Below are 25,539 nucleotides of genomic sequence, written 5' to 3' on the forward strand. Positions count from 1 at the left end.
AACGAATCCGACTAGGAACCATGAGGTTTCGGGTTCGATCCCTGGCCTCGCTCAGTGGGTTAAGGATCAGCTGTTGCCATGAGCTGTAGTGTAGGTTGCAGACTCGGCTCAGATCCCGCATTGCTGTGGCTCTGGCATAGGTCAGCGGCCACAGTTCTGGTTAGACCCCTAGCCTGGGAACCTCCATATGCCTCGGGTGCGGCCCTAGAAAAGACAAAAAAACAAAAACAAAAACAAAACCCAATAGGAGATGGGTTTTGTTTGCCTGTCCTGATGTTTGCCTGTCCTTCCAGATGTTTGCCTGTCCTTCCAGAGTTTCTTTTGCATGTACAAGAACATACAGTTATAGATTCTTATATTTCCTGTTTTTTTGCATAAGGGTAACTTATTGTACTCATTGTTCTGACTGTACTGTTTTCACTTAACAGTATATCTTGGAAATCTTTTTATTATCAGTACATAAAGATTTCCCTTGCCCCCTTTTTTTTTTCTCTTTTTTTTCTTTTTAGGGCCCCACCTGCGGCATATGGAAGTTCCTAGGCTGGGGGTCGAGTCAGAGCTATAGCTGCCGGCCTACACCACAGCCACAGCCGAGTCAGAGCTATAGCTGCCGGCCTACACCACAGCCACAGCAACCCCAGGTCCTTAAACCATTGAGCAAGGCCAGGGCTTGAACCCACGTCCTCTTGGATATTAGTCGGGTTTGTTACCGTGGCACCACCATGGGAACTCCCTGTTGTTCTTTTTTTTTTTAAGCTGCGGTATTTCTTTTCATGAATATACTATATTCATATATATGCTTTTAATGCATGTACTTTATATATACTATGTGTATATATCCACACCCACGCATACCTCTTTGGACATTTCAAACAGTCTTGTATTTGTACTTTTCCTTTCTTTCTCCTCTTTATTATGTTAGCTAGTGGTTTATTTGTTTTAGTTTTTTTCACACTCAATGCACACAAAACCCACCTTCTAGATTATTTATGTATTCTACTCTTTTACTGTTTTCTTACTCATTTTTTAGCTTTTATATTTATTTTCATCTTTTTTGGTTTCTTTCTTTCATTTTGTTCCTTTTTGGCATTTAATATATTGCTGTCTTCTGACTCTGGTTTTAGCTGAATCTCTTAGTTCTGACATGTGGTGATTTCTTTTTTTAAGTTTTCTAGAGATTTTCCACTTCGTTTGTATTTCCTTTGTTATACCTAAGGAGATATTTGAGAGAAGTTTGAAATTTCCAGGTAGTAGGACTGCTTTTTCTTCTGGTTTAGTTAATAATTCATATTTTTATTGCACTGTGGTTAGAGAATCTTGTGTTATTTTTACTTTTTGGAATTTTTTGAAATTTTCTTTGCAAGCTATTATATGGTCACTTTTCATGAACATTCTACAGATGTTTTTTGGGAAAAGCGAAGCCTTCCTCTTTGTGTAGCATCTTCCGCACAACCCCACCCCTCACTGCCTTCAAAGGACATGAATCTTCGGGAACATCTTTATTCTCCTCTACGGCCAGGATTCCCTCCTTTATCCGTTTGACCCATTTATCCAGAGCCAGCCGAGAAAACCAGTATGCATTATCTAATAGTGCCTATGATTGTGAGGACCTGAAGGTTTTATGTGTATTTGTATGTGGTAGAAAATTCAGCTCTCTTGCCTAGTCTGTATGGTTGGGTTTAGGAAGCACTAAACTCGGTTACTGTTAAGATTCGTTACAGCTCTTCTTGAAAAACAAATATCAGCTTTATTGAGATATAATTCACATAGAGTTCACCCATTTGAAGTACATAGTTGAGTGTTTTAAATATATTCAACTATCACAGTAATAAAATTTTAAAACATTTTTCCCCCCAAAGAATCTTATATTCTATTCTCTCCCTACCCACTCTCTCTCTTGTTCTAAGAAACTACTTCTCTATTTTCAGTTTTATGAATTTTACCTATTCTGGGTATTTCTTGTAAATGAAATCTTAAAATATGTGGCCTTTGTGCCTGGTTTCTGTCATTTCTTTAGTGTACAATGTTTTAAAGATCATCCACGTTGTAATTCATATTAAAAATTTCCTTCCTTTTTAATGCTGAATAATATTTCATTGTAGTTATACTACATTTTGCTTACCATTTGTCAGTTGACGGGCATATAGGTTGTTTCCACTTTTTAGTTATTATGAATAATGCTGTTGTGACTCTTTGTGTACAAGTTTTTGGATGGACATAGTTTTCAGTTCTCTTGGGTTTATACTTTTGAGTGGAATTGCTGTGTTGCAGGGTAACTCTACATTTAACATTTTAGTTTGTCACAGCGGCTGCACCATTTTACATTCCCAGCAGCAATGTGTGGTTTCAGTTTCTCCATATCTTCACCAGCAGTTGCTACTGTCCCTCTTGATTACAGCCATCATAGGGTGAAGTGGAGTCAAGTCTGTCTTTCTGTGGTTTTGATTTGCGTTTCCCTAAGGGCTAATGATTTCGAGCATCTTTGTGCAGTTTTTGACCACTTATTTGTCTTCTTTGGAAAGTTATTCAAATCCCATGTTCTCTTTTAAATTATGTTATTTATCTTTTTATTATTGAGTTGTACATATTTTTTATATATTCTTTGTATACGTCCTTTATCACGTAAAATTTGAAGATGTTTTCTTTCCTTTGTGTTGTCTTTCACTTTCTTGGTATCATTTGCAGCACAAAGGTTTTAAAAATTGGTTTATTTCATCAAGGTCTGATCTGAAGCAGTGTTTTCACTTTCAGTTACGTTCTTCCTTCTTTAAATAAAAGTAGTGGTTAAAAAATCTCAAAGGGCTGGCTTTATATCTATTAGCCTGTTAATTTGAAGGACTCCACAAAAATGAAATCTACCAGAAATACTCAATTATATATTTACACATGATTCTGTAGTTGATTCATAGTATAACTGTCCACACATATAATTGAAATTGCACATAAAGTGCTTATATCTTACATGTATTTATATATCTACAACCTGGATCAGGATAGAGAATAGTCCTAGCACCTCAGAAGGTTCCTCACCTAAGCAAACTTTCAGGTGAAAAGTCAGCCAGAATCAGGGCAAGTACCTAAGAATCTCTTAATTCCTTGTTTTAAAGGTAGATAGACCAGGTATTGGTTTTAGTGACTTTGAAACCGTATGGATTTTGCCACATTTTAGCAGATGGATAGATGTTCAGAATCTTCTTACATGAATGTAGACAGATGAATACTCTTCATTTTAAAAAATGTTATCGAAATATAGTTGATTAACAGTGTTGTGTTAATTTCCACTATATACTTCAGTTATACATAGATATATTCTTTTCCATTATGGTGTATTTACCACAGAATATTGAATATAGTTCGCTAGGCTATACAGTAAGACCTTGTTTATTCATCCTATGCACAATAGTTTGCCTTAAACAGAGTACTCTTCAGAGGTGACATGTTTCACCTGAAGCTTGAACAGCTTTTCATGATGCTTTTAGGAACATTTGCTAGAGTTTTTGTGAGAAACATTCTAATTGGGCTCTTTCCCCTTGCTAAAAAATGAAAAAATGAGTTTCCTAGAAATCCTTTAATATGTTATACCACTTGATGGCACTGTTGTATTGGGAACGTGAATGTTGTGGAGAAAGTCGCTGGAGCATTCGGTTGTCTCTTTCAGAGTAAATGATCCCAGTCTTGTTTATTATATTTCATCCTATTTGAATCATCATCTGTTTGAGTGTTTCCCATGAAGAAAAAACCTTTGTATTCTTTAGTTGAACAATAACAGTATTCTTTCAAATTATTTTTTTCCTAGGCATTTTTTGAACACAGAGATGTAATAGCTTTCAACAGTCGAATTTTTTAAAGAGAGAGAAAAAAGCTGGACATTTCTTTTAAAAAGCTGATTGATTATGAGATAAAAGCCTTTAAAATTCCTTTTTTACCCCTCAGGAACGCAAGCGTTTAATTCTGCTTTGTTGTTCTTACTTGTAGTTAGCAACTAGATGTTTATTACTTGATGATCATTAATTGCTTATAGGATACTTAAATGTGTGATTTAGGAGACCTTGAAAGTATAATAAGCAAGGTTTTATTATTGCTTAAGAAAAAAAGTTCTTTTTCAGTGGTTCACTCATTAACTGTTGGTAAAAGTAATTATTATTCTCTCAGAAGAGTATAAATTCAGTTTTTAAAGGAAGGACCTATGTTTATGTTCTAGTTCACTTACTTCTTCTAGTTCACTTTCAGAAAAGTCAAATAAAATATATATATATATATATATTTTTTTTTTTTTCGTTTTGTCTTTTTGCCTTTTCTAGGGCCGCTCCTGTGGCATATGGAGGTTCCCAGGCTAGGGGTCTAATCAGAGCTGTAGCCTCTGGCCTACACCACAGCTCACGGCAACGCCGGATCCTTAACCCACCGAGCAAGGGCAGGGACCGAACCCGAAACCTCATGGTTCCTAGTCGGATTCGTTAACCACTGAGCCACGATGGGAACTCCAAAACTCACTTTACTTTTTCAGTGACTAACATTGAAAAAAATACGTAATTTCACACATTTACAACCTAGAGGATCTTATTTTGTGAAGTAATGAACTGTTACACAACTTGAAGATTTAAGTAGGGCAGGATGACAGTATCAACTATCCATTTAATTGTACAAAGTATAGTGGAAAAAAGAATTTTAGGAACTTATTAGTTTAAGAAGGATTTGGTGAGTTTATTAGTAGAGGATTCTGAGAACATGGAATATCTGACTTTACTTTCATATGACAATTCCAAAAGAAACAGAAACTTGGATTATTAACTACCTGGAAAGATTTAATGAAAAGAGTTAAGATGTTTTAGGGGATCCTTAAACTAATTTTTAAACTCAAACTGTTACATTTGTAATGGATGGGCGGTGGGGACCCTACTGTGCAGCACAGGGAAATGTGTGTAATTGGGTCACTTTGCTGTACAGCAGAACTTGAAGAAACGTTGTAAATCAGCCATACTTGAGGGAGTTCCTTTTGTGGCTCAGTGTTAACGAACTCAACTAGTATCCATGAGGACTCATGTTTAATCACTTGCCCCTTTCAGTGGGTTAAGGATCCAGCATTTCTGTGAGATGTGGTATAGATCACAGGTGCAGCTCAGACCCCGAGTTATTATGGCTGTGGTGTAGGTCGGCAACTGCAGCTCCAATTCAACTCCTAGCTTGAGAACTCTTCGATATGCTGTGGTGTGGCCCTAAAAAAAAAAAAAACAACAACAACTCTATTTTAATAATAATAATAGAGAAAAAAGAATGTTTAAAATAAAAAAATATTTTTAAAACCCCATTTCTTTCTATTATACCAAAAAAAAAAAATTTCCTATGATGAAATTCCCATTGTGGCTCAGCAGCTTAAAAACTTGACTAGTGGAGTTCCTGTCATGGCTCAGCGGTTAACAAACTCCACTAGTATCCATGAGGACCTGGGTTTGATCCCTGGCCTCACTCAGTGGGTTAAGGATCTGATGTTGCCATGAGCTGTGGTGTAGGTCTCAGATGTGGCTTGGATCTGGTGGTTGCTGTGGCTGTGGCTGTGGCTTAGGCTTGAATCTGTAGCTCCAATTCAACCCCTAGCCTGGAAACCATATGCTGTAGGTACGGCCAAGAAAAAACAATACAAAAAAAGGGATGAAGAAGATCCAGGTAGAGAACCATGTATAAAATATAAAAAAAAAAAGATTAAAAAGTTTAAGAATGAGGAGTTCCTGCTGTGGTGCAGTGGGATAGTTGGCATATCTCTAGCTCTAGAATGCAGGTTTTATCTGGCCAAGAACAGTGGGTCGAAAAATCCGGCATTGCCACAGCTGTGATGTAGATCGCAACTGCCACTCAGATCCGATTCCTGGCCGGGGAACTCCATGTGCTGCAGGGGGACCAAAGAAGAAAAAAAAAGTGAAATAAAATTTACGAAAAGTTTAAGAACGAGCAAGATGATGTGCTGGAAATACTTGAAAAACCACTTTAAAACCTCAGTGAAACAGGGAGCTCCTGCTGTGGCTCAGAGGAGGTGAATCTGAGTAGCATTCATGGGGGTGTGGGTTTAACCCCAGCTTCGCTCAGTGGGTTAAGGATCTGGTGTTGCTGTGAGCTGTTGTGTAGGTTGCAGATGTGACTTATCAGATCCAGTGTTGCTGGGGCTATGGCTTAGGCTGGCAGCTGCAGCTCTGATTTGACCCGCCTAGCCTGGGAACTTTCATATGCCATAGGTGCAGTCCTTAAAAAAAAAAAAAAGAAAAAAAAAAAAAAGGCAAGTATAGTGGTCAAAGAGGAATACAAAGTTTTTGAGGCTCTTAGGCATGAATTTGAGTACTTTCCTCCTCTTGACTACACCTTTCAAATTTTTTTTCCATTCTACCCTCCTTCACTCCGACCCTTCTCCCAGCTGAGGTTTCGTCTGTCCACACTGGGAGTTTTCCAGATCTAATTCTAAGCCTTTCACAGTTGGCAGAGTTTTCTCTGATGATCAGACCATTTTCTGGTACTGTTCTGTAGTATAGTGTTATATACAGGAATATGTAAGACTCGTAGAATTATTTATATCTACTCTTAATGGCTTCTGGTTGTCAGTTTTTGAGCTCTTGTTTTGAACTTTCCTAGTTTTTCACTTCTTTCCTCAACTGTCAGCTCCCATTACTTGCTGCTGTCAGTGGAGCTGCTTTTATTAGTTCCTCACGGCTTCTCATCTTGAGTCTGATCTGCTGAGTGTTGAATCATTGGATAATCAGGTTTTGTAAAATGAAGTCTGTGGCAGGAATGGAAAATATGATTTCAGCTTGTGTATTGATTCAGATGAGTAATGGCTGCCTCAAGCACTGGGTTCCAGAGCTGCCTCCAACTTTGATGAGAAAGTGGTCTGATGATGAAAGGGGGGTGACAGCATGAATAATTGCATATTTGCACATACTGTGTGTTGAGGAGTAAGAGTCTCTAGGCCCCTTGGAAGAATCTGGGTGGGTTCTCTAATGGGTAAAATAAGTTAGTATGTGGGTTTTGTGAATTTTTTTGACTTCTAAGATAGCCTTTTGGTTATTGGCTACCCTTTTACTTTACCTCGAGGTTTCCAAATAGCTTTTTCATGGATAAATGAAGGAAATTGAAAGAATTGTTTTGTACTATTTAAGTTGACTTTCGGTTTGTTTACTCAGTAATTATGCAATTAGAAATTTAAGCCTTATTTTCTTCACTTGGTATTTCATATTTAATGAAAATTGCATACTTGATGAAAATTGCAGGTGTGCAATAAATTCACTGAATGGAAAATACCAGATTATGAATCAACTTTCACAAGGCAAATTGAGTTTCCAAGTACTTCATTATGATGGCAACAAGTAGGCATGTCTGTATGATTTTTAGTTTTTATAACCATTTAATGTGTGAATATATCTGAGAAAGTTTTGATTTTAAAATGAGTTTTTTCTGGTTTGCCTTCCCTTTTACACGTATCACATGTAACTTTTGCAGGTTGGATTTGCTACCATTTTATGCAAGATTGGTTGCTACATTGCATCCCTGCATGTCTGATGTAGCAGAGGATCTTTGTTCCATGCTGAGGGGGGATTTCAGATTTCATGTATGTATTTAAGCATTTATTTTGTAATATATGTATACTTATAAGTTGAGTGAGGATTCTTTAGTTTAAGAATATGATTATTTTATTGAAGTAAGATAGTTTATTTGAAACTTGATAGTGGTACCACAGTTGGGAATGTATGGATTTCTAAATTTTTAAAGTGTACATTTATTCAATAAAGCTTGAAACTGATAAATTATATTACAGTTTGGAGGTGAGCTGTCACTACTCCTTTGTCGGTACTGTGCTTTTTGCTTTTGTAATGTAAAAACCATTCTCCAAGGTCAAGCAAGCCAGCAGGCCTCACTGGTGTTCCCAGAAGCATAAGCATGGGTGTGACGAATCAGGGCACAGTGCCTGTAGGATGCCCTTTAGGTGTTGGAGGTCCAGTCTTGGGGGCACACAAAGCTGCATAAATGCTCTCTGATCTCAGCAAATGCTGTCATAGCTCATGTTTTTATTGATTCTTGCCTTAAGAATCTTTTCCTTGGGTAGCACTGAGTTCTTTAAAGGTACCTGGTAAGTTCCAGGATCTGTTGGCAAATAGCTTCCCTCTCTGTCCAGTTTGAGAAATCTTAACAGACTGCCTGTTAGTGGTTCTCCCAAACTCACATTACCCCATCATCTTGTGGGTACAGACTTGAAAGGAGAAAGATACCTGGAGGTGATTGAAAGTGAACATCAGTGGACTTGGAAAAGACATGAAATGCAAATGTTCATATATGCCAGTGGAAAAATTAAATAACATTTAACTTTATAAAAGCAAGTTGCTTGGAATGCTGATAAATATTTGCTATGCACAATATACACTTTATTGCACTCACTGTACAATACAAATCAGTAGTATTGCTGAGCGCCAGGACAGACATAATTCCTGAGGTCAGGAACCTCACAGTACAACTGGGAAGATAAAGCATAAACACTCACAAAGCAGGAGTGAAATAAAAAGTTAAACCCTAAATGTATTCGATACAAGGAAAAGCGTGCTCCCTTGTCAGTTGAATTGTTGGAGAGTGAGTGCCCTGAGTCCTGGGGAAGCAGAAGTCTCTGTGAGGGAGGGGATGATCACGAGAGGCTTCTTGGCTTCTGGCTGTAGGTGTTAACTTGTTAGTGTGAGATTTGCGCGTTAGACTTTTCTGGACTGGCTCTTTTTTCGCCGAAGTGTGTTTCAGATTTTCGTAGATAATATTAAGCAAGGACAGATTTCTATGCCTAGAGGAGTTTGGAAAACACTGAGATCAAACAACTTGAACTGTTTTGCTTTTGTTTTAAGTATTTCAAAGCTTTAATATGGTAATGAGTACTGTGAACCTCCTGGAAGGGGCTGAATATATAGTCAGTCACTCAAAGGACGCATTTTAATTGCTAGCTCAGAGACATGTCCTGTTTTGATGTTTTAATGCCATCATGCAGATACAGAGAAGGAGCTGTTAATAGCAGGCAGCGTGGCTGCATTGTGTGGGTTACATGCATACATCCCTCAACCAAAGCCACAGTCAAACAAAACATAAGTTGCTGGACTAAGCATAATTAGTGCTTTTGGTGAGAAACTTAAAATTAAAAATACATTCTGTTCATGTGTACGTCCCCTCCTATCTTTGAAAATTGGGGTCAGAGTTGAGGGAATTGGCATTTTTGCTATTGTTGCAGGGTTTCAGAATCCCAGGGTATACTTTGGAAACCGCTGCTGCTGCTCTCAGCAGAGAAGAAAGGGCACTTGATGTCATTTGTCACTTCTGCTTCTTCCAGGATCTAGCCTTTCCTACCTGCAAATCTGCAGACTTGGTCATTGGCTTTCTATCAGGCAATAAATGTGCTCAACACTCTACCATCCTTAAATGAAAATAAATGAGAAAACTTTCCTCAACTGCACCCCTCCCCCATCCTCTTTCATTTCCTTCTTGTTGTGGAGTCTCTTGTCTCCTGCACTTCTGACATTTACCCTTTGTTTTGCCATGATAGCACCCTGGCAGAAACCACCAGTGTCCTCTGAAAAGCCTCATCTTAGCTGATGTCCCCACAGATTCCAAACTGCTAGACTCTCCTGCATTTTGGGAAACTGTCATTCTGGCTCCACCACAGGCTAGTATTTGAAGTTTGGCCAAGTTACTTCAGTGCTCCAAACCTCAGTTTCCTTGCCTTTTAATTAAATGGGATAGTTTGTATCTTTTTAAATAGGCGTGTTCTTACCCATTCAAGGAGATAATGCATATAAAGTTCTTCACGCATTCCCTGAGCATAGATGTCATTGTAACAGCTATCCCTCCTTTGCCACCTCTCTCTCTGGCTTCTTCCTCGTGACTGCTGTCCTCAACATCCTTCCCCTTTGTTTTCCAGCTGGGCCTATATGTCGGTGTTCCTTCCCCAGACTTTCTTCCTTCACCCTCTTTTTTGATGGAACGTATATTACCTGGGGTTCATCTGTGCCAGCAGCCTCACGTACATAGCTCTTGCCAGAACCTCTCTCCTGGTGCTTAGTAAGTTCCCATGTACTTCTAGCTAAAGACGCCCGTAAAACAAACTCATTACTTTCTTTTCAAAAATGTCTTTATCCTTCACTTTCTCATACCAGCGTCTATATTTTCCCTGTAAATTTTCAGCATATTTTACCTCATCACTAAGGGAAATACCTTTACTCTTGCCCCCCTGACATTCAGGAGCCTGTGTTCTTCAGATTGTACTAATAAATCTTCTGAAATGTCTCCTCAAGGCTGGCATCTCTTCCTCATACTCAGAGCCTCCGACATTCACTCTCGGTAGCTTCACTTAGGAGAAAAGCTTTTTGATGAGGTTTCCCCATCGCTGCCTTCTATCTAGTTCCAACGTTTTTGTCACAATCTCATCCTGTTTGTCCCTTAATAACCTCACCTGAGAAATATGCTGGTTAACAGCATTGTCTGAAATCTCATCTAGTAGTCAGAGGAATTCTAGTTAAAACAGCAGTTGGTAAAGGTGGTAGAAATGAGAAACCATTCACATATACTTGAGGTCAGAATTTGGAGAAGGAGTTGGGTAGTGTGTTTCACTGCCGAATTATGTGTTGGACACATCTGAGAATCTGTCCTAAGTACCCCCAAAACTTTATTCCCATCATGAATTGTAATAGGGAAGAAAAGGAAAATAATCTAGAAGCCCAACAGTGGATTAAGAAAATGGTCATATACTCACAATGCAGAAATAATATAGAGCCATTGAAAGTCTTATTTACCAAAAAGTTTTCATGTCATAGAGAATGGGGTGGAAAAAAAGCTAACTCTAAAATCTTACACATAGGAGATCCCATCGTGGCTCAGCGGTAACAAACCCGACTAGGATCCATGAGGATGCGGGTTCCATCCCTGGCGTTGCTCAGTGGGTTAAGGATCTGGCGTTGCCGTGAGCTGTGGTGTGGGTTGCAGACTCGGCTTGGATCTTGCATTGCTATGGCTGTGGAGTAGGCCAGCATTTGTAGCTCCTATTCTGATCCCTAGCCTGGGAACTTCTGTATGCCGCAGGTGCAGCCTTAAAAAAGAAAAAAGAAATTTTTACACATAATAAATTTCTAGTTATGTTAAAATACTTGGAAAGAAAGAATTAAAAAAATGCATTAGTGTGTTAGCAGTGGCTGTCTTTGGAGAGTGGAGTTTTGCGAAATATTTTTCCCTTTCTAGTTTTCTGTGTTCTCCAAATTTTTAGCAGGGCTTTACTTCTTTAATAATGGAGGGGACAACTTTTATTTTTAATATAGCCATATTCGTTGATGGACATTTTTGCAATCAATAGTCTTTTAGCTTTTTTGATCAAGCCTTTCTGTTGGTTTAATAAGTTGACAACATATCCCAGTATAGGTATATTTATTTGTAGTTATATTTGTGTGCATTTATAATTATACCAGATATTTTATGTATATCTAAAACATACAACATTAACTTTAAAGTTTTAAGATAAAAAACAAAAACATAAACAGAAGTTTCAAGATTTTTCCTGAACCTCAGTAGATGGTGAGTCTTCCCTATCTACTTTGGAAATCAGTGATCCATAGAACAAAATAAATAAGTTTCTTTGAAGGCAAATTTACTTATTTTTAGACCCCGTGACCATTTTATGTTTAACATATTGTAGACTTTCCAAAAAATTAGTTAAATAATTGAATGTTTATATAAAACAAATGAGCAAATCATGGAAGACAGTAAATAAGTACCATTTTTGCCAGATTTGATTATGAGACATTATTGAACTGAAGCATATATAGAAAATTTTACACTGCTAATTCATCTGTATTAACTTCGCAGAAGTGTTTGACATACCATTTGATCGTAAAGAGTCAAGTGAAATTGGAAAATATTAAATGAGGAGTCAGAATAAGTTAGTCTTTTTTATAAGTCATAGTCTTTTGAAGAGACGTCAGTGTTTTTCATCTGGAAATGAGGGAGTGAGATAATTGATTTCTTTATTTATTTTATTTATTTATTTATTTATTTTTGTTTGTTTGTTTGTTTGTCTTTTTGCTGTTTCTTTGGGCCTCTCCTGAAGCATATGGAGGTTCCCAGGCTAGGGGGTCTATTCGGAGCTGTAGCCACCGGCCTACGCCAGAGCCACAGCAACTCGGGATCCGAGCCGTGTCTGCAACCTATACCACAGCTCACGGCAACGCCGGATCGTTAACCCACTGAGCAAGGGCAGGGACCGAACCCGCAACCTCATGGTTCCTAGTCGGATTCATTAACCACTGCGCCACGACGGGAACTCCTATTTATTTTTTAATAGTTATTTCCCCAGTACAATTTTTTTTTCTACTCTACAGCGTGGTGACCCAGCTACACATACATATTCTATTTTCGCACATTATCATGCTCCATCATAAGTGACTAGACATAGTTCTCAGTGCTACACAGCAGGATCTCATTGCTAATCCATTCCAAAGGCAATAGTCTGCATCTGTTAACCCTAAGCTCCCCAAACACCCCACTCCCTCCCCCTCCCCCTTGGCAACCACAAGTCTATTCTGCAAGTCCATGATTTTCTTTTCTGTGGAAAGAGATAATTGATTTCTAACACTTAATTTAAAAGTTCTATAATTTCATCATGTTAGTTAGATTGTACCTCTTTAACCTCAATTACATTTAAAAATAATTGTGAGTAATATACCCTGTTACTTGTTTTAAAAGCTGTGAAGCTCAGTAATACTTAAAATTGTATAATCCTCCACAGCAGTTGTTAAGAACTTGTACATCAAGAATTACCCTAGGAGATTTTTAAAAACATGTATGTTTTCCCAGCCCCGCTCCCTTTAAAGATTCAGCTTCAGTGTATCATTTTTATTTTATTTTTTTAAATTTTTATTTATTTATTTATTTATTTTTTGTCTTTTTGCTATTTCTTGGGCTGCTTCCGCAGCATATGGAGATTCCCAGGCTAGGGGTCCAATCGGAGCTGTAGCCATTGGCCTACGCCAGAGCCACAGCAACGCAGGATCCGAGCCGCGTCTGCAACCTACACCACAGCTCACGGCAACGCCGGATCGTTAACCCACTGAGTGTATCATTTTTAAAGTGCTACTTTATCCTTTTTTTTATTTCCACATTTCTTTAACTATGAAAAAAATGCATACTCAGTGTGGGTGATTTAAAAAATGCAAATTATGTAAAGTAGAAAGAAGGGGGTTCTTCATAATTTCATTACTTAAAGCAAACCTGGTTAATATTTTGGTATGTTTTCTTTACCTTTTTTCTTTTGTAATTTTTCATGGATGAATTTATATTTTAATTTTTTATTTCTCACTCAGAAGCATTTTGTAGTATCATTTAAAACACTTCTCCAACATCCTTTTGAAGTTTATATAATCTTTTGTCCTGGGCATTAATTATTCAGTATCAAGTGAAGTTTAGTTAACGTCATTGCCACCAGCACTGTCATCATCCTTATTTTATCCAAGCGAGCTGTTTAGTTTCAGGGAATTTTCCTGAATTGTCCAAGATTATATACTCCCTCACCCCAAATGGCGCAAAATGACCACAAGAGCTCAGATGTTGTGACTGTGGCTATTTTACTTTTTCACATCACTGCCATATATAAATAAACCTTAAACATTGTCATTAATTTGTTGATTCAGTGCACATTGATTTCATGTCTGTGTATTAATGACACAGTATACTAATATGGATAAAATGAATAATGGCTAATAGTTGTTGAACTCTTCCTGGTCCCAGGCATTATTGACTGTACTTTAAGACACACAACCCTATAATATAGGTTACTTTCATTAGTTCCATTTTACAGATGAGGAAATTAAGGCACAGGGTTTAAGTAACAGTAAGTGGTAGAGCTGGGAATTAAACCTAACAAATCTGTTCCTGTGTCTACAGTCTTAATCTAGAATATAGAGTAAATTTACCTCATAGTTCACAGAAAAAGGTAAATTGATAGGAGGAGGCTTTGTATGCAGTCCATATCAAACATCTATTTGTGAAAAGATCTTTATGAAGGCTGTACCCTTTTCTAAATTGCAAGGCTAAAATAGTTAAGTTTATTCAATATTAGTTTATTATTATAAACTAGAATCTAGTTAGCTCTATTTTTTCCTATTTGTCTCTTATCTCAAAGCTATTTTGTATGCTTAAATGATCTATAAGTTGAGTTTTTGTGATTTTTAGTTGCTCCAGTTTTATTGATGCTTTAGATTAAATACAGTCATAGTGAGTTTCTAGTTTGCTCTGATCTTTTAAATGAATAAAAATGGTTTTGTTTAAAAATTATTCCTAAAGCTCTAGAAAGTCCAGACACCTTCCTCTGCTTGCTGTAGGACATAGGTCCTTAAAAATGAAGATGAAAAACTCCATTTAAGTGTAAGCTGAGTATGTAAAAGTTTAATACTTATGTAAAAGACTGTCACTAATTGTCCAGGAGTGGGTGAAGTCAGGACTTATTTTGAATCCCAGCATCTGTTAGAACAGTGTAATCCTTAGGTGTGAGTTAGGAGACTGTGGTTTTGGTACTGATCCTTGGTGAAATCATTTGACAGCTTTGTATTCTTGTGTTGTTGTCTTAACTATTAAATCGGAATTATAAGAGCTTTTGCTCCTCTCTCAGAATGTTGTAAGGTGGAACAAATAAAACAGGGTAGTAGTCTGAAAAAAATAAGGAACATTAAACTAGTTCAGAGCACTACCGTATTGTTGTTATTGTTGTTCACGTGAAAGGTTTCTAGACTCTAGGTTTGGTTTTCTGATGAAAATGTTATTCTGAGGTTAAATCCAGTTATATTTATCTTGATGTGTCTGTTCACATTGTATGTTGAACTGGGATTTTGTTATGGTCAGTATTTCCTGAAATGTGTGCCTAAGTAGAGGGCTTATGTTTGCAAAAGATGTGATAAAAGACTTTATAAACTTGGATATATGACTATAATTGTTGATAAAACAGAATAGTGACTATATTGGGAATTTCATTGTACTAATGAATTTACAATAAAAATGCAGTATATATTATAGTTCATAACTGTAATATACTGAGCCTTAATATTTTTGCTTAAGTGAGCTCTTGGCATTTATTATTTTTAAAGCAGTGTTTCCTGAAGAGTGTATTCCTTATAATATTAATTAACAAACTAGTAGTTATTAACATTTCAAAAGAGGGTCTGATATTGCCAATTAAATTTGAGAAACCTTGAATTAAATTATGTTAAACAGGTTTCTTTATTGGAGAGCATCTTTAAAACTGATAAAATGCTTTGTTTCCCCAGTTTATTTGACTGTGGATCTTTTGCAAAGCACATCCTGGCACCGGTGTTCTGTAGAACTTATTTTGTCTAAACTTAATTTGAAAATAGCAAGAAAGTATATCCAGATTTATTAAAAATATCTAGAGTGAATTCAGTCTTATTAAAATAGCAGTTCTTTATCACAGATTTCAAAGTGTTAATTGTCTAAGCAATGTCTCTTTGCTCTAATTTGTAGGTACGAAAAAAGGACCAGATCAATATTGAAACAAAGAACAAAACTGTTCGATTTATTGGAGAACTCACTAAGTTTAAGATGTTCACAAAAAATGATACACTGCATTGTTTAAAGGTTTGTGCTGAATCATTTGAAATATTTTTAATAGAAAAATTTGTTTTACTTATTAATGCTGAAAAAATGATAAAATTAAGAAATATTTGATTAATCTAAAGGAAGACAAAAAAGGAATAAAAAGGAACATTAAACAGATGAGTAAAATAGAGAACAAATAATAAGATGGTGTATACAAATACAGCTACTAAGTAATTACATGACATGTAAAATGACAAAATACATTAAGTAAAATCCTTAAGAATATAGGATTTAATTAAAACAACATTATATGCTGCCTGCAAGGGAGAGGACATATATTAACAACAGAAAGCCTAAAGTAAAAAGATGGGGGAAATATACCATGGAAGCACTTAAAGAAAAAAACAAAATAAAACAAAACCCCAATAACACCTGGTTTCATTATTATCAGACAGAGTAGATTTTAAGGCACAAAGCATTATATTAGAAATAAAAAATAGTTCATAACGTTGATTAGGTCATTTTAATAGGAAAGTGTGTTACCTTCCTGAATCAGTATTCCTTTAGTAATGTAACGTCAAAACACATAAATCAAAATGGAAAAGGGGAGTTCCTGCCGTGGTGCAGTGGTTAACGAATCCGACTAGGAACCATGAGGTTGCGGGTTTGATCCCTGCCCTTGCTCAGCGGGTTAACGATCGGCCATTGCCGTGAGCTGTGGTGTAGGTTGCAGACACGGCTCGGATCCTGTGTTGCTGCGGCCCTGGCATAGGCTGGCAGCTGCAGCTCCGATTCGACCCCTAGCCTGGGAACCTCCATATGCTGCGGGAGCGGCCCATGGTAAAAAGACCAAAAAAAAAAAAAAAAAAAAAAAAAAAGGAAAGAGAAATTCACAATTATAGTGAGGGATTTGAAAACACCTTTCAGTAGCTGAATGAAAAGGCAAACAGCATCAGTAAGTAAGTACAAGACTGAACAACACACTTAATAACCGTAGTGTAATTGACACTGTACCCACCAGGATCAGAATTTATAATCTCTTCAAAAGCATTGGATCATTTACCAAAGTCAAATATAAGAAGATTGAAATTATTTATATTGTTTTTTTGTCCATAATAGAATTAAGCTGGAAATTTGTTAGTAACTAATTATATGTGGTAAAGCTGATGCAGCATAGATGAAAGAGTTCTTCTATATTTAGAATTGGTCATTACTAACAACACATTTTTTTTTGTCGATTTCCTTGGAATATTGCTAGGTATATCACTCAAAATGAGTCTCATGGATTCAAATACATTTGGAAAACCCTGAGTTAAACAGATTTCTTTACTACATTATTTCTTAAGAGTTTTTAAAATATTAATAATCATTGTAAATATTCAAGGAGTTAAGTTTCCTAAACTTATTTGGAGCATCTCAGGAGACTACAAAGTACATTAGGGAAACTTTGGACAGCATTTTAAGAGGAGTTGTAAGTTTTTTCAAAGCTATAATTGAAAGGAATCATGCCTTGAACAACTTAAACATTTTAGTGTATTTCTTTGTATTATTTACTAACTCCTGTTAGCCAAAAAAACAAGTTATTAAATAATATATCTAAATCAGTTTTGGTTTAGAAAATGTGCACAGAAAAAGATTGGGAAGATAAGTACTAAAATGTGGTAATGTGTTGTCCTTTTGAATTTTGTACACCAAGCCTTTCGTTGTCAGAATTTCAAAGGCCAAAGCCAAAAAGCTATTTAGAAAATGTTAGCTGTATATATGACATTTGTTTAAATACATAGCATCTCCTAAAAAATATGGAAAGGGCTTTGATATGTTAGTTTTCATATATCTATCTAAAAGGAAAGACATTAAATTCAGTGAAGTTTTCAGATAAAATTTTATGACTGAACTCAAAAGATAACAGAGATGAAGCTTGGCATCTAAAGTAGACTAGGGTTTTTTTGATGACGTTTTTTAAGTTGTTGCACATTTGATGTATAATGTTTTCTTTTTTTAATCCATTGAAATGTTGTTTCGTGGTTTTTTCATCATCATTATTATTACAGATGCTTCTATCAGACTTCTCCCATCACCATATTGAAATGGCATGTACCCTGCTGGAAACATGTGGAAGATTTCTTTTCAGATCTCCGGAATCTCACCTGAGGACCAGTGTACTTTTGGTAAGGGCTTGACGAGCCTGTCGAGAGCTTGAGGTTCTTGATTTACTCCAGGGATTAAAAATTTTGACCAATGCCTCTTATCTTACTTTGCCATCGAAACCTTTCTACCTAAACTACAATAGCCCTTACATTACCTAAACTAGAACTCCAGCCATTTCTGGAGAGCTGTAGGAATTTTTCTCATTTGACTGCCAGTGAGTTCATGTTATTGTAAAAGGGGGATTTAATTCAGCCCCAGATAACTTTTGACCAATGAGGCAAAGGAGCAGGCACTTTAAATACTGTTGTATTAGAGCCATCTTTATGGATGTTCTTGGTATATCGTTACTGTGCCATAAGCACCTACATTATAAAGCTTAAAAATTCTTCATGAAAAAACATTTAAAAAATTAGCTTGAAAAATTAACTTGGGGGAGAAGATATTTCTTAAAGTAATTAGGATACCAAAATGGCCATGAAGTTGATTAGGCAATTGAATTGTCATGCTTATTGATAATATCCATTTGTTTGCTTGCAGCCTTTGCAGGGAGAGAGTGGGGGGGGAGGACGTTGTTAACAGTGTAGCGAGCACTGGGCATAGCCAGTCGTTAAAGCATCGTAGCTTGTATAGAAGTGTTGATTGTGTCATCCTCTCTAGTTATATTATTTTTTTAGAATCTAGTTGTAAGCTTGAATATTTCTCTGCCAATGATATTTAAAATGAAAAAACATGGGAATTTATTTCTGATAAACAAAAATGTTAATTTGAAGGCCATCAAGTGGAATTGATTGCTACACACTGTCTAGGCTTATTCATATAATAGTCATTTCAAGTTCAAATTTTTATTGTAACAGGGAAAAAAACCTTCTTTTGGCTCAAGATGACACCTTTTAACCTTAGAGATGAAAATGTAGTAGAGAGGCCAGAAAAGTTTAGCTTTTAAAAGTGTCTATTTTTTATTTACAGTGTTGAACTCGCTATAATTTCTTATTAGAGAAAGTGTTTACTAGTCACGATAGTATGAATGCACAGGCCATTGCAGAAAACCAAAGGTCTTTCTGCCCGATTGGTTTTCTTGGCTCAGTGGATCTTTCCACCTCCTGTAGCAAAAGCAGCTAGCCTTTATCATTGATTGTCCTGCTCTCTGGATAGGAGCCTTGTTTATTTATGATAGAATGGCTTGGGGGGCTCTTCCTGTGTGTCAGGCAGTGAACTCAGCTCTGCAGAGAGGTTAGGGCTGGTTGGGAGGGGTAGTACAAAGAAGTGAAACAGAGTTGCCATCCTCAGAGTGGTCTGTATCCAGTGCCAATTCCAATGCAGTGTTGTGGGTGCTTGAACAGGTATGCTGAGGGTATTACGGGCTTGTGGAGGCGCATGGAAACCAGACTGAGTGAGTCGGGAAAGATCATCCCTAACAGCTTCACAGTGTTCATGGAGCGCAGACTCTTCTGTCAGACCCTTTCGATATAAAAGTGAAAAAATAGCCCCTGCCGTCATGGAGTTTACAGTCTGATGACTCAGAAAGATGAGTAAATGAACCCTCCATGGGAGTAAATGGAGAGGGAATGCAGCGTAATAAAGTGGGTCAGCATAGGGTGTTATGTGTGTAGATAGAAGAGGAGCTCAGTCTCGTCTGGGTATGTCAGGAAAGGCTCCTGGGGGAAATGGTGTTTCGTTTAGAGACTGATCTGAGTCTTGAAGGCAGAGAAGAGGGAGACACTGAGTCAGGTGGCTGCAGATAAGACTGGACAGGTAGGCACAAACTAGATTATGAAGAGCCTCCCGTGCTGTGGTGGGGAACCAGGGTTTCCCCCAGTGGCAGTGGGCAGCTATGGTAGGATAGAAGACATCAGATTGTTGTTTTTAATTAATTCATTTTTGTCTTTTGAGGGCTGCCCTTACAGCATATGGAGGTTCCCAGGCTAGGGGCTGAACTGGAGCCGTAGCTGCTGGCCTGCACCACAGCCACAGCAACGCCAGACCCCAACTGTGTCTGTGACCTACACCACAGCTCACGGCAACACTGGGTCCTTGACCCACTAAGCAAGGCCAGGGATGGAATCCACATCCTCATGGATACCAGTTGGGTTTGTTAACCGCTGGGCCATGACGGGAACTCCAGTTCGTTGTTTTTAAAAAGATCAGCGTGGAGGAGATAATTGAAGTGGCTGAGACCAGAGGTAGACAGAACAGCGAAAAGACTTCTCAAAAATCTATTGGGAAAATGGTGAAGAAATTGTGAGGACGGTGGCATAAGGAATGATGACTGGCTGTCTGAAGAATTTTAGGAAGTGTGACTGATGAGACTTGTGAGATATTTGGAGTGAGGAAGAGGAATGCCCCCCAAGATAAGACCCTAGATTCTGACATGAGATGAGGCAGTTGGAGGAGGGAAGAGATACTGAGTCTGATTTGAAGCTGAGTCTGACAAAAGTGAATGCTTATGGATAATCTGAAAACTATCCATATTTGTTTGGAAACACGTGGAGTTCCCACTGTGGCTCAGCAGTAACAAACCTGACTGGTATCCACGAGGATGCCGGTTCCATCCCTGGCCCTGCTCAGTGGGTTAAGGATCTGGTTTGCCGTGGGCTGTGGTATAAGTTGCAGACATGGCTCAGATCCATTGTTTCTGTGGCTGAGGCATAGGTTGGCAATTGCAGCTCCAGTTCGACCCCTAGACTGGAAACTTCCATATGCCATAGGTGCAGCCCTAAAAAGCAAATAAAATAAAATATAATAAAATAAAATTAAAAAATAAAATAAATTGTTTGTGGCTAGTGTTCAAGTTAGTTTGGCGTCTGTGTTGGGGGAAATGGTTCTAAATTAATCTAATAAGTTTGAACTAAATTTTGTTTTTTACTGAAGTGTAGGTGCTTTGCAATATTGTGTTTATTTCAGGTATATAGCAAAGTGGTTCAGTTATGCATATACACATATCTATTCTTTTTCAGATTCTTTTCCCATGTAGCTTATTACAGAATACTGAGTAGAATTCCCTGTGCTATACAGTAGGTCCTTCTTGATTGTCTGTTATATATAGGTTGCTACTAAGTTTAAAACTGTATTATGTATGTACAAATGATCAGTGATGCATTATGTTTTGTCTAAAGAACTTACAGGATGTGGTCATCATCTCTAACCCTATTAAATATGGAACTGTTCTCTGTTTGAAAGAGTTGACATTTAATAAGCATTCACAAATTATAAAATAGATGTTATTATAAGAGCTAGGCTATAACCTATGCACCTTAGCAGTATTCATAGATAAGAGAAACAGTTATGAAACTTGGTATACCCGTCATTGAACTTAGAAAGAGCAAAATTTCTGCCCAGTTTGTGTTGGTTTTATGTGTATAGAAAAGCAAACCAGGAGTTCCCACTGTGACACAATGGGATCGGTGGCATCTTGGGAGCACTGGGATGCAGGTTTGATCCCCGGCCTGGCGTGGCAGGTTAAGGATGTAGCATTGCCGCAGCTGTGGCTTAGGTCACAACTGTGGGTTGGATCTGATCCCTGGCCTGGGAACTCCATAGGCTGAGGTGGGGGGCCGAAAAAGAAAAGAAAAGCAGACCGTGGGAGGAGTTCCCGCTGTGGCACCATGGGTGCAGAATCCGACCACAGCAGCTCGAGTTGCTCTGGAGGTGTGGGTTCAATCCCAGGCCCAGTGCAGTGAGTTAAAGTATTTGGCTTTGCTGCAGCTATGGCATAGGTTGCAGCTATGGCTGAGATTCAGTCCCTGGCCCAAGAACTTCCATATGCTGTGGGTGTGGCCATAAAAGTGGAAAAAAAAGCAGACCATGGAAAAGATTGAATGTGTTTTTAAAAATTCAATCCTTAATTCATGTATTAATAACAATTAATTAATTGCAGGCCTCCCGTGTGCTGGGCTGGGCCCTGATTTAGTCAGTGGGTTTACAACAGTGAAAACGCTGAAGCCCCAGTCCTCCCTGAGCTTGTATATACACAGCCATCTTTTCAAAACCTGAAGTCTTGCCTCCATCTGCCACCCCAGTTCAGACACCTGTGTGAAGCTCACCAGTGCTTTCTGTCTACGCATTTAGAACCCAGCGTGCTGCAGTCTGGTCTCAGCTGATCCCCACCTCGTCGCCTAGAGCGGATCTCTTGCCATCCCATGTTGGTGCCATGCTGGCCTTCATTTCGTTCTTGTAATGGATCCTTCTCTCCTCACTGCCTCTGTTCTTGCTGTTGCTTCTGCCGCTCTCCGTGGTTCTTCTCAGCCTTTTGTCCTCCTTCAGAGCACAGCCTATATGTCTCATTCTCAGGCGTCCCTAAGCCACCCTGACCAACGTGGGCTCTCGGTGCTCTCCATCTTAGTGCCTTGTCATTTTCCTTTGTACCACTCATCACGATTAGTATTTGAAAGATATTTTGTTGTTGGCTTGTTTATTCTGTCTTCCTACATGAGATTCTGGGGCTTTAGGAAAGTAGGAACCATCTCTGTCTCACTCACTGGTGAGTTCCAGCACCTAGCATAGTGCCTGGCACATAGGAAGGGCCAAGTAAAGTGTGGATTGGCAGGATAAATTCAGTAATCTTAAAATTCTTAGTATAGTGCTGTATGAAGAACTAGGGGTGCTGTGTGAAGATCTTCAACTAGTTAGTCTGTGGTTCTCAACCGGCATCCGGTGGGTAGGGCATTTAACAGCACACAGAACCACTCCCCCACCTTCTCCCGCCCGTCCTGACAAAGAGTGTTCCGGTCTCAGATATCAGTAGTGCTGAGGTTGAGAAACCTTAAGCAGATGATGATTGATCAGGTCTGTGTTGTTACTCACTTCCTCTCAGTCCATGCTGAGGGCTCCAGGCAAGCAGTAAGAGGCTGGAGGCTTTTTTTCCCCCATTTTGTGTCTGTAGAGATATATCAGATTTATCTGGTACAGCACTGAAGGGCACAAGCTCTGAAAATAAACTTAGTCTCAGCTGTTTTATGTGGAACAGCCAGAGGCCTTCGCCCCTTTATTTTCTTGGTCCTTAGTTTCAGTCACACATGCATAAGCCCTGTTTTAGGTAGAGTTCATATATTTTGGCAGAGTTAAAAATAAAGTTGTGTTTGTAGCCAACTTCTCTGAGTATTTTATTGTATAAGTTTGAAGACCAAGTAGTCAAGTACTAATTTGTTCTAAAAATGGTTCGTGGTATAACAGTTAGTGCACTTGCCACTCTTAGAAATACCTAGTGATTGTTTTTTCCCTTTTCTGGCCCCATTATCCTGAAATCTTATCACTGAGAATATTACTTTAGTTAGGAACAGAGAAACCTTAGAATCAAAGTATTTTGACTAATACAGAGTTTTTATCTCAGGAACAAATGATGAGAAAGAAACAGGCGATGCATCTCGATGCAAGATATGTCACAATGGTGGAGAATGCCTATTACTACTGCAACCCGCCTCCAGCTGAAAAAACAGTGAAAAAGAAACGTCCTCCTCTCCAGGAATATGTCCGGAAACTTTTGTACAAGGATCTCTCCAAGGTTACCACAGAGAAGGTAAATCTTGATGAAACCATGGAACAATAGTCACCTTGAGTTTGTGGTAGTGCTAAGCTTATATAATATTCAACCAAATTAATTCTTTTTCATCCCAGTGATAATAGTACTGAGAACAGTGCACTTGGCTTCTAGCTCTGCACCAAATTCTTTTAGGTCAGGGACTTATATTTCAGTTTTCCTATATCAGCTTGTTTATAAATTGATTCAGTGCCTCACAGAGTAGCAATAAGAAATGTAAGGAGTTTGCATTATTCACATTTTGTAAATGGAGAAATTGAAGCAGAGCTGTTAAAGTCACAGCAGTGGAGTCTAGGAGAGCTTGGATTAGATCCCCGGTACCCTTAGGATTGACCCTATGCGAGTCATTGCAAGGAATTCATATGATGATACATAACATATATGGGGTGTAGATTCTGTTTCCTTTTATGATAGTAACTTCTTATTTTAATTAAACAGCGATTCTTCTAAATTTAATCTTGATCCTGTGTATGTATTTGAAACTCTGACTTTGATATTCTATAATGAATTTGCCTTCAGGACAGGGGTTCTTAACCTTAAGTTGGCTTTAGGATGCTCATGCCCTTCTTAGTTTCTGGGCCTGTCTGTATTTTTCTGGAAGAGGATCTGTAGCTTTCTTTAGATTTTCTGCAGAGGTCAATTTCCAGAAAAGGTTAAGAACTATTGACCTATTGCCTTAATTATTATAATTACCTTGTTAGAACCTTTACTTTTAAGTAAGACATGTTGAACAAAACATTTCTGGGTTAACTATAAGTTGAAACACTATGGAACTTTTTTCTTTTCAGGAAAAAAAGCAAATTCTGGACAGGGGAAACTTCATGAGGAGGATAAGAGGCATGGAATAATAGATGTATTATAGTGGGCAGGGTGGGAGGTGACGAGGAATGATAGGATAGCACAACTTTGAAAACTAAAGCCACCTTCTGGGAGCCAGAGGCCGTAGCTGTTTAAGACAGGATTTGAAAGCTGTTTGAGAATCAGCGAGGAGTTGGAAAGGCATGGAATGCTTATGCATTGGAGATGATATTAACATTTCTTTTGAAGCAGATATTTAGTGCTTGAAGGATGGTTGTAGATATGGAGATGAAAAGACTGCAGTCTGCCAATTATTTCCATTTTCTTTCAGAATAAAAATGGAAAGAATTTGAGGCTAAGTTGAGCTCTGCGGATTATCTCATTACCAGTAGTTTTTGAAAGAAATAGCTAACTTTTACGGGGTGCTAGTACTGCGCCAGACACTTTGCTGTGTCGTCACACACTTCACCTTGTCTCACCCGTACAGCGGACTTAGGAAGTGCCTCTTTCCCTCTTTTACGTACGGGGAAACCTTAGTGTCAGTCTTGCTCTTGTGTCCTCCACCTTAAGTGATTTTTTAACCAGTTGACCTTGGATTTTTTTCCTTACTCGAATTTTTCATTTATAAAAAGAAGTGTCTGAGGTTATTTACTTGAATGAAGTACAAAAGAAAACATTATTTTTGTTAAATCTGGGGCATTTCTTTCAGTGACCTGAGTATGAATATATACTGTTAGCTTGATTGAAGTCCTAGCAACTCTTAGAAATTTGAGAGTATTGCAGAAAGATAGAGGGAAAATGTAAACTTTTGCGAATAATTAGAAAAATCTCATTTTTCTTATTTGTGAAGTGAAGAGGCTCATAGAGAATCTCTAAAGTGTTTTCCATTTCAAAAGTTCTGTGACTGCATGGTCATAATAAAATATCTGTATTATTGGGTATGATGGGTACGAAATGTTTATCTTAATAATTTCAACAAAAATTTCTTCATTTAGGTTTTGAGACAGATGCGAAAGTTGCCCTGGCAGGACCAAGAAGTGAAAGACTATGTTATTTGTTGTATGATAAACATCTGGAATGTGAAGTACAACAGCATTCATTGTGTAGCCAATCTCTTGGCAGGACTAGTGCTCTATCAGGAGGATGTTGGAATCCATGTTGTGGACGGAGTTTTAGAAGATATCCGACTAGGAATGGAGGTAACCAAGACTTGCTGTAAAGGCACCGAATTGGACTCTGTGGACAGTTTAGACAGCTTTTAAGTCTTGCTATTGAAAAGTCAGGATTTGGAAACCTTGTTTCCCCACATGGTGTCATTTACTATTAGTTCTTTGGAGAGAGTGGTTTCTTAAGAAACCCTGTGGTGTCAGATTTCCTAGTTTTCTCTCAGGCTAACCCTGAAGGTTCTTTTTTTGCCTCTTTTTCTCAAGTCCAGTTAAACTTAACTTTAGAAGAATATG

At 38.0% G+C, this 25,539-nt stretch overlaps 1 protein-coding gene across 1 annotated transcript in view; it reads left to right on the forward strand.

Moving 5' to 3' along the window:
- The window catches only part of UPF2 (UPF2 regulator of nonsense transcripts homolog (yeast)), a 100,298-nt gene that overhangs the window by 35,321 nt on the left and 39,438 nt on the right, over positions 1–25,539 (forward strand). Inside the window, 5 exon segments of the mRNA XM_021064994.1 lie at positions 7,483–7,591; positions 15,526–15,639; positions 17,652–17,768; positions 23,075–23,260; positions 25,075–25,278. Of these exon segments, the coding sequence (XP_020920653.1) occupies positions 7,483–7,591; positions 15,526–15,639; positions 17,652–17,768; positions 23,075–23,260; positions 25,075–25,278 (730 nt within the window).

Source organism: Sus scrofa, chromosome 10 (genome assembly GCF_000003025.6).
Source record: "Sus scrofa isolate TJ Tabasco breed Duroc chromosome 10, Sscrofa11.1, whole genome shotgun sequence".
In the NCBI taxonomy this organism is placed as follows: Eukaryota; Metazoa; Chordata; class Mammalia; order Artiodactyla; family Suidae; genus Sus; species Sus scrofa.